This window comes from Octopus bimaculoides, chromosome 18, assembly GCF_001194135.2.
Source record: "Octopus bimaculoides isolate UCB-OBI-ISO-001 chromosome 18, ASM119413v2, whole genome shotgun sequence".
NCBI lineage: Eukaryota > Metazoa > Mollusca > Cephalopoda > Octopoda > Octopodidae > Octopus > Octopus bimaculoides.
This window is the reverse complement of record NC_068998.1, coordinates 40,550,079-40,560,748: the sequence shown is the minus strand read 5'-3', so window position 1 is coordinate 40,560,748 and position 10,670 is coordinate 40,550,079. Positions and strand designations below refer to the sequence as shown.

The following is a 10,670-nucleotide window of genomic DNA, read 5'->3' as shown; positions in this document are numbered from 1 at the left end:
ATCAATATTTTTGTCTTTTTATTTTAATTTTTATTTCTATCATTACCATTACTATCATCATTACTACCATTATTACCACTACTAATACTATTATTTTTGTTCTTATTTCTGTTTTTATATAGTTTTAGGAAGGTGGAGGAAAATTTATGATTGCAAAAAGGGATTACCTCGATAAACTTATTCAAGGTTTTCGGCCCAAAAGACCTAAGAATGGAAAGGGATTCCCTAATGCATAATAAGCACTTGCTAATATTAGCCCTAAATTGGGGGGTTCTAGATAAGATTGACCATTCAAGATAGTACTTCTTATTCCTCCTCTTGAGGTCATGCAGGTATATATGTATGTGTGTGTGTAGATATATATATATATATATATACACACACATATACATACATATATGTATGTGTATATATGATAATTGCCACTTCTGTATGGAAGAAGGTCATCTCTTCAATTAATAAATACTGTCATGAGATCTTATGACTAGCAAGTCCTGCTCTTGACAAACAACCTCTCCTGCAGATCTTACAAATATTTTTAAGCAGAAAAGTGTCTGAGTCAATAGAGAGAGAGTCAAGAGGCAGAGTCAATAGATAGGTTAATGAATGGATTGATGGATGGACAAGTGGGTCCATGGATGGATGTGTATGTATATATATATATATATATTATATATTTATATGCATATATATATATTTATATGCATATATATATATTTATATATATTTATGTATGTGTATGTGTGTATAGCTTAGTATTTGCCTGTCCCCACCACACACTGTGCTCACAACGGGTCTTTGTTTGTTTACATCCCTGCAACGTAGCAGTTCTGTAAAAGAGACTAATAGAATAAGTACCAAACTTTAAACCAAACAATTACTGGAGTCAGCTTGTTCAGCTAAACCCATCAAGGTGATGTCCCAACATGGTTGCAGTGCAATGACTAGAATAAGTAAAAGATAACACATTGTTGACCTAAAGAATGAAAGGCAAAGTTGAACTCAAAAAATATAACTGGAAGAAATACTGCTAAGTATTTTGTCCAGTGTGCCTTGACAACAAAAAAGCTAATAATGACATCAATAACAGCCATGTTCTTTTATTTTCTCTCTTGTAGCACATACAACACATTTTGCTGGTATTGGATGGAAATATTTAAAACATGACAATGGTGTTGGCAAATTAAAAAAAGGTGGGAGTTATGTATCTCTAGTGAGTCCTAGTGGCAAGGATTTGACTATTGTCATTGAGACTATGGTAAGCACTGTTGTCTTCTGTTTCTTATATTATCATTAGCGTATTTATCAATGCATTGACCTTTAAAATGTTAATTAGAAATAATTATGTGATGAAAGAATAAAATAGAAAGATAGATAGATAGATAGATAGTAGTTAGATAGATAGGAGGTAGGGAAATAGGAAAGTAGGTGAGTAGGCATGTAGGTAGATAAAAAAAGGTAGGTAGGTATAAAGGGTGGGCGGACAGTAGAGTTCATATGTAAATTGATATATATATATATATATATAGATAGAGAGGGAAATAGTCAGTAAATAATGAGAGAGAGCTGATAGAGTCGATAGAGAGAGAGGGAGAGGGAGAGATAAGAGAGAGTTGATAGATAAAAGAGAGAGAGAGAGAGAAAGTCAATAGATAGGTTGATGGGTGGATGGACAAGTGAGTAGGTTTGAGTGGATAGATGGATTGTTAACATATTTAGTGTTAGGTATTTTTAAAAAGCTAATTGGAAATAATTACATAGTGGGGAAATAAACAATATAGTTTATGACTAAAATTATTTCAATAATTTTTGGCAAGTATGGGAGACAACTCCAGAGATGTTTCAGTCTTATAATGACCTCATCCTGAAACTATATTCTTCATCATACATTACAAAATAGTGATGAGATCAGTCCTAAGTAAATGAACAATATTGTGCTCTAGTTGTTGTTGGCACTCCATCGCTTACGATGTCGAGGGTTCTAGTTGATCCGATCAACGGAACAGCCTGCTCATGAAATTAACGTGCAAGTGGCTGAGCACTCCACAGACACGTGTACCCTTAACGTAGTTCTCGGGGACATTCAGCGTGACACAGTGTGACAAGGCTGACCCTTTGAATTACAGGCACAACAGAAACAGGAAGAAAGAGTGAGAGAAAGTTTTGGTGAAAGAGTACAGCAGGGTTCGCTACCATCCCCTGGAGGAGCCCCGTGGAGCTTTAGGTGTTTTTGCTCATGACCGCGAGTCCGCTGCCCTAACCACTGGGCCATTGCGCCTCCACTGTGCTCTAGTAGCTGTAGTCAAATAGGGAAAGGACAGCCTGATCTTTGTTTGCAAGCACAGGACAACAATGGACATGTTCCAGATAGTTAAGACTTTATCAACATAACAGTGGTTTCATGAAAAAAGCTTGTAGATTTCGGCAAGGTAAAGAATTTTTTTTTAAATAAAATTTAATGTAAAGTTTATTATATAAAAATAATGGTATTCACCATTTTCAAAGTAATAAGTTTTATGTTTTTATTTTTATGCAAATAAATTCTCTATTTAAAACAGTTTTTTTGTTTCATTTGATGGCGACGATGATGATGACAACAATGACCACCACCACATTGTGGTGTACTGTGCCAAACTATGTACCCATATATCTACCAACTTAGCTAGCCACCTACCTACCTATATATCTAGCCATTAGCTAGCTAGCTACATACCTACTTACCAATCTATCCATCTATCTATGTACCTATATACCTGCCTGTATATCTACCTACCTCCTGGCCACTCACCAGCTTACATATCTACTTTCCTTCTAATATACCTACTCACTATCTAGCTACACACCTACCCACCCATATACCTACATGTTTCCCTCCCTCCCTCCCTACCTACCTACCTACTTGCCCACCTATGTATGTATGTACGTACTGACCTACATATTAACTTACCGTCATACATCTATGTATTACTGACCATGTTTTTTTCCATTACAGAGCCACAACCATTCCCAATGTATTCGACCAGCCCTCCCTAAGTACACAGTTGAACCCCAGAATGTGACCATCCAACTGGACAGTTCATTTGTGAGTTGACTAGTTTTATTTGTGTATATACTTCATAAATAACACACAACCAGACACAAGAATGAGTCTTCTACTATGGGCTGGCTGAAATCTTGTGAGTGGATTTAATAGATGGAACTGAAAGAAGCCTATCATATACATATATATATATACATATATATATATATATATATATATATATATTTTGATTTAGTTGTTTAACTGCAGCCATGATGGAGCACCATCCTGAAGGATTTTAGTCAAACAAATTGATCTCAGGACTTATTTATTAAGCCTAGTACTTAGCCTACTGGTCTCTTTGGTCAAATTGTTAAGTTATGGGGATGTAAACACACCAACACCAGTTGTCAAGCAGTGATGGGTGGGGGCAACAAATAAAGACATACAGACACACATATGTATAAATATATATATATATACAGATACATATATATATATATGATGGGCTTCTTTCAGTTTCTGTCTTCTAAATCAACTCACAAGGTTTTGGTCGACCCAACACTATAGTAGAAGATACTTGCCCAAGGTGCCACGCAGTGAGACTGAACTTGGAACTATGTGGTTGGGAAACAAGCTTTTTATCATGCACCCATGCCTGCACCTTTATATATATATTTGATACCACCTTGTATATATATATATATATATACATATATATACATATATGCATACATACATACATATATATATATACATACATACATATATATACATACATATATACATACATACACATATATAAACATATACACATATGTATTTTTTACAGAGCTTTGTCAAACAATTCTACATCTGGTTCAGTGAATTAAGCTTCACCCAGAAACCATCTGTGCTGTTCCAACAGCAGAAACCAATTCCGGTAAGTTCTGAGACATTTTTCCTTATTATTATATAGTGACTTATCTGTCATCTTTTGGCTGTTGTTTATTTTCTTCTAGAGGCTTCTGCTGGTGTATTTCTCACTAATTTTGCAATTAGTTCAAAGTGGACTATCGCTATCACTACGACTGCAATCGCTGCCACCGCCTTCCTCTGTCACCTTTCTGTCTGGGAGAACCAGACCTAACCAAGAACACCCACTCATTTCAAGAACCTGTGACTCTTCCTTTGCTTTCTTAATTTTACTACTTAGTCAGAGAGGGAAAGAGGAGCAGTTTATGGACTTTCGTTTTCTTAAAGCTGGAGAAATGGCCTGAGCTTACAATAGAGTGAGCACTGCTAAAGGTAATCAAGGATCAATCAGTGGTTTTAAACAGGGCAATAGTTTCACTTGGTTTTACCAAAGAGCTCAATGGAAAGAGCCAGAACAAATACTATAAGACATGGGCAGTGACACGTCAAAGCGTCTGTGTGGCATCATGTAAAAGTGCCCGTGCAGTGCCACGTAAAAGCACCCGCATGGTGCCACATAAAAGCACCGGTGCGGTGCCACGTAAAAGCATCCAGCACAGTCTGTAAAGTGGTTGACATAGGAAAGGCACCCAGCTGTAGAAACCAAGCCAAAACAGGCTGGAGCCTGGTGCAGCTCTCTGGCTTACCAGTTCCATTTAAACCATCTAACCCAGCATAGAAAATGGATGCTAAATGATGATGATGATGATGGTAACTACTCTGTCAATTTGCTATTCCAACTATTGTCCTTCCTTCTAAACCCATGTACTGTGGAAGACCATTTCAAGGTTTTTTTTTTATTTTCCAGATAATATTCTTTAAACTTGCTGCCACTCTTATCCTGTTGTTTCTCCAGTTATTCATTTTGTTAATCTTCATCATTCTCCTTTCCATGGCTCTTTGTGTTGATCTTAGTTTATTTCAATGCTCTAGTCGGTAGTCCATAATGGCAGGCAGCACGCACTGGTTGAAGACCTTACTTTTTCAGATACACGGGCAAATTACTGCTCATGATGTGATTCAATTTACCAAAGCCTGCCCATATGATCTCCACATGTATAAAAGGTTCCAATTGTTGGTTTTCAGGTTATAAATGGTCAAGTGAACTTAACACTAGGAGTTGACCAAGTGATTACACTGACCACAGTCAAACATGACCAGCTACAACCATATGGTAACGTTCCACCATCAGCTCCATTTCCTACTATGTATGCAGAAGATTTTGAAGGTGAGTATTTGCTGTGCTTTCGTGCACTGACGCACACATGCATGCCTACACACATATACATGCGTACATAGTTGCATGTAAGGCTGTGTAGTTAGGAAGTTTGCTTTTCAACTACATGGTTTCAGGTTCAGTCTCACTGTGTGGCATCTTGAGCATGTGTAGTACATTGAACATGTGTAACACCTTGGCAGGTGGGGAGGGCAGTGTGGCTGACCAAAGCTTTGTGAATGGATTTGGCTGATGTAGACTGAAAGATGCCAAGCCTCAAACCAGACAAAGCCATGTGAGTGGATTTGGTAAACAAAAGCTGAAAGAAGCCTGTCATATATATATATTCTTTTATTTTTTTACTTGTTTAAGTCATTTGACTGTGGCCATACTGGAGCGCTGCCTTTCGTTGAACAAATTGACCTCAGAACTTATTCTTTATAAGCCTAGTACTTATTCTATCGATTTCTTTTGCTGAACCATTAAGTTACTGGGACGTAAACACACCAACATTGGTTGTCAAGCGATGGTGGAAGGACAAAAATAGACACACAAATACCTTCATATACATATATATATATATATATATATATATATACGACGGGCTTCTTTCAGTTTCTGTCTACTAAATCCACTCACAAGGCTTTGGTCAGCCTGAGGCTATAGTAGAAGACACTTGCCCAAAATGCCACAGTGGGACTGAACCCAGAACCATGTGGTTGGGAAGCAAGCTTCTTACCACACAGCCACTCCTGCACCTATATTTATATATATACATATATATCATCATCATCATCTAACATCTGTCTTTTATGCATGTGTGTGTGTCTTTGTGTCTGTATTTGTCCCTTTTCCCACTACTTGACAACAGGTGTTGGTATGTTTATGTCACTGTAACTTAATGGCTCAGCTAATAAGTCTGATAGAATAAGTACAAGGCTTAGAAAAAATAAGTACTGGGATTGATTCATTCGACTAAAAATTCCTCAAGAGGGTGCCTCAGCATGGCCACAGTCTAATGACTGAAACAAGTAAAAGATAAAAGATGTGTGTGTGTGCATACGTACACGTATGTGTTTGTGTGTTTACGCCATCAGTTGTATCAAGTGTCATTGTCATATAATTGGTGTTATTCATTTCTAATTTTCCTTGAAAGCATGTCCAGTCACGGGAAAATATTATGTTGCTTGGAAACAGGCAAGGGTTAACATGAAGCAGGACGTTCAGCTGTAGAAAACCTGCCTCAATGAGTTCTGTCTGACATATGCCATTCAGAAAGCCAAAGGTCAACAACGAAGCTCAAATTTGAACTGATAATTCAGGTACAATACAAGGAGTATGTCTCGGTTGATCCAATCGTGAAGAACTACTCTTATCATCTCAGCAGCCATTGAACCTTATAAACAAATAGATAGTCCAGAAAAATTAGAATATTCTTACGACATTTGGTATGTGTGTTGCTAAATTCTTTTCTTTTTATAGCTGTCGCAAGTGGCCAAAGTGCAGCATTTATGTCATTGGTCGTTCGTTGTCAGCGATATAGATAAGAGCAAAAGGAAAAAGCCCCGGCATATTCGAGACGAGTTTCCAAACAATTCCATTTTATCTGCATGTGTAAAATTGTATGTTTTACTAATGTATATATGTATTTATATATATATATATATATGTAATTATGTAAATACGTTTTATAGAAAGTAGTTGATGCCTCAGTAAGGACTTCCCTCGTTTTCAAAAATTTCAGGCACAAGTATCGCCAGTGTTTAATATCTCTCCTATATGATGCATACTATGGCTGGCTGCAGACATAAAAAAGTGGATGTTGAAATGATGATGACTATGACGACATTTACTTTCACACATACACCTGCACTTACTTGCACATATGCATACACACATGTACACAGACACACATATGCACAGATTTATATACACACATGCACATACACACTCGTATATGCCTGAACACACACACGCATTCTGAATTTAAACCCCACTGAAATCAACTTTGCTTTTCATCCTTCTGGGCCTTGAATATTATTTTACTGACCATTTCAAATGTATCTATTCTTTCTGTAGGATTCCCTCTTTATGCTGAACCTTACAATTTTGCCCAACAAACTGGGTCTTTTGAGGTAGTTCAAGTGGGTGAGCCATACAACAAAGTGATGCGTCAGATGGTTCTGGAATCACCTGTAGCTTGGTGTTTGGCTGATTATGGCAATACTTCTATAACAGTGATTGGCAACAGTTCTGCTTGGTAAGATAATTCTTCACTCAATGTTACTATTGTGATTATTTAAAAGAGCCAATGGCTATGAGTTGGTAGAGCACTGAAAAAGAATCATGTTGATTTGTCTGGTTCTCTAAGTTTCGAGTTCAAATCCTGCTGAGTTCAACTTTGCATTTATCTCTCTGGAGACAATAGAATAAAGCAACAGTCAAATACTGGGGATGATGTAGTTAACTAACCTCTTCCTCTAAAATTTCAGGTCTTGTGTCTGAAATAGAAAGAATTAGTAGCATTTCGTCCTGAGTTGTGGATCTTATCTTCTGAATTAACCCTTTCGTTACTGTATTTATTTTGAGATGCTCTGTGTTTCTTTCAATTACTTTAAATATAACAAAGAATTTGGTAAAATAACTTAGTTATCATTCAGCTAGTGTTAGGAACATAAATTGTGACTAAGGTTTGGTGGAAGATTTTAATTCAAAACTTATGAAAACAAGACATTTGTACTCAGAGCCAGAGCCGGTTTCAGCCAGGTTGGTAATGAAAGGGTTAAGGAATCCTGGTGAAGTTAAATTTACCTTTTACCCTTCTGAGGTTGATAAAGTAAAGTGCCAGTCAGGTCTCTATTCCCGTCTCATTCCTTGCCTAATTTAAGGTCTTACACATTTCCTAGAAATCTTTATCAAGAAGGGCCAGTTTGGGTTGATTTTTGCCTTTCATCATTCTGGGGTTGATGAAAGCCTCGTGAGTGGATTAGGTAGACAGAAACTGAAAGAAGTATATCATGTGTGTGTGTGTGTGTGTGTCTGTTTGTCTCCCACTACCGCTTGAAAATTGGTGTTGGTGTGTTTACATCTCCATAACTTAGTGGTTTGGCAAAAGATGTCCAATAGAATAAGTACAAGTTTAAAAAAAGTCGTGGGGTTTAACTAAAACCCTTCAAGGCAATGCCCCAGCATGCCACAGTCATGATAAAATAAGTTAAATGCTGAGGGAAAGGAAAGTTAATCAACTATCTTGTACATGAAATATAGGAAAAGCAGTAAGTGGTTGAGCTTCAGACAAAATGCTTTGCAGATTTAGTTGTAGCCTGTATTTAAACTCTGAGTTCAAATCCCACCAGAACTAAGATTGCCTTTGCTCCATCCAGGGTCAATAAAATCAGTAGCAGTCAAGAATTATATCTTATCTTTTTATTTGTAACCTTTTATAAAGGAGCTTCATTCATGTGCTATCATGGAAAAAAAAAACCAAAGAAAAACCATTGCTGTTCTTTTCTGTTTGATATTTTTTTTTCTCCTCAGGGTCGACACCTTTGTGTCAGTAAAAGCACGTATTGGAAAAGTGAATGGTAGCAAGGAGGTTTTTATTGCTGCACGTGTCAGCCAAGGAGGTTGTTCCACATTGTCATCTCGTGGGGTCTTTTTTTTCGTTGATCCTATAAACAAGACCTATCATTTGTATGGAGATATAGGTATGTATTTTACCCACTTAAAAAAAAAAACATTGCCATATTGACCTTCTTAAGACTGCCATTGCTTCTTATGATATAAAGCTGCTTGTTTTAAGTATCTATGTTTAAATTAAAATATTTTGATTGTAATTGTTTCTAATAATCAACCTTTTGTCATGTTGTGGAACGAGCACCAATTTAACTGAAAAAAAAAAACCCCATTATAGGCGCAGGAATGGCTGTGTGGTAAGTAGCCTGCTTACCAACCACAGGGTTCCGGGTTCAGTCCCACTGCGTGGCACCTTGGGCAAGTGTCTTCTACTATAGCCTCAGGCCGACCAAAGCCTTGTGAGTGGATTTGGTAGACGGAAACTGAAAGAAGCCTGTTGTATATATGTATAGGATTTGTAGAAAGAGGAAATTAGATTTTATTAGTGGGGAAAATATTTACTTGTGTAGTTTTATGGATTTTATTCGTTATTAGGAATTATTTTGAGTGAAAAAATGACGCAGTGACCTAACAAATTGTATTTAGAATATTAATTGCGATTCTTTAATCCAAGAAATTTGGAATTGTGTAAATGTATGAATTTTAAACATACACACACACACACAGAGAAAATCTGCCTTTTATAGATAAGATACAGCAAAAATATCGTTGAAGTATAAGTTGCATAGACATAGTTATTTCTTAATCTCTTTCCTCCATTTGTATGAGATTTTTCATATTTATATTCTAGCTAAAAGTAAGGCTATCCTGAGCGGTACAATTTCTGAAACAGAACCTGATTGGAACAAACTTGGTTTATACACGAAGGTAAAAAAGTTATTTCTCTTCCTTTCTTTGATAAAAATTTCCATTACTGCTAATGGTTTTTCTTCTCAGTGCAGGTGTAACTTTAATTGATTTACTAATACCATACCGACCCAATCTGTCTTCAAACGTCAGTCTGCCCAAGTTTGGAAGACAAATTAAAAATTAAAGAAATAAAGAGGTTAATTTCTCAGAAATGCCATCTGTATGAAAAACTATAGTTGAGTTTTGTTGTGTTTGGGGACACATGAATTCACATAAAGAATCTTGCGAACCAAATACAAAAATTATATAGTTAAGTTAGCATAAACATATTTAATGTATTACCCATTGGAAATTTAATTAAAAATAGTTATCCAGTGAGAAATAGACAATATTAGTCCAAAGATTGATATTACTTAAATCATCGAAGTAAGTATGGAGTCAATTGTGGAAATTTATTTGATCTCCTCAGTGAAGGGTTAACTTCACTACTGAAGTTGTGTGTGACAAAGCACTTTAATTCTGTAAAAACAGAATCTCAATAGACACAGTATACATGTATATATCTACATCTGTACTTACCTACAGACAAGATGTATGTACATCATAGATGCATACAATGAATGGGTACATGTACAGTAGAAGGAAAGAATGAACAAGCAAACAACTGGTATCAGTTTAGAGCAGGGAATTTATATATCTAAACATTATTGTGAAGTTTTTACAATAGAGTTGTTAGTATAGATTAGAGTGTATCGTAGAAATAAGGTGTGTAGATAGCCTGTCACAACTGTTGCCAGAATGGATGCACATATGGGGTATATGGTGCATTTCTTGGCAGATGAAGAATGGCTTTCCATATATTAGTGGACTATTTATTCTGTCTCCAGAGAGAGAAGGATTAATGAAGATCTTTAGTCAAGGATTTTAGAAGCTATCAATTCTCTTGTCAAAGACAATATATATATATATATATATATATATATATATATATATATA

General features: G+C 36.2%; 1 protein-coding gene across 1 annotated transcript in view; it reads left to right on the top strand.

Annotated features, from left to right (window-relative positions):
• LOC106876977 (galactocerebrosidase) overlaps positions 1-10,670 on the top strand; it is a 33,021-nt gene that overhangs the window by 21,338 nt on the left and 1,013 nt on the right. The window contains exons 11-17 of the mRNA XM_014925746.2: positions 1,119-1,258; positions 2,993-3,082; positions 3,852-3,941; positions 5,060-5,201; positions 7,269-7,449; positions 8,727-8,896; positions 9,616-9,692. Coding sequence (XP_014781232.1) covers positions 1,119-1,258; positions 2,993-3,082; positions 3,852-3,941; positions 5,060-5,201; positions 7,269-7,449; positions 8,727-8,896; positions 9,616-9,692 — 890 coding nt within the window. The remainder of the gene's footprint in view (positions 1-1,118; positions 1,259-2,992; positions 3,083-3,851; positions 3,942-5,059; positions 5,202-7,268; positions 7,450-8,726; positions 8,897-9,615; positions 9,693-10,670) is intronic.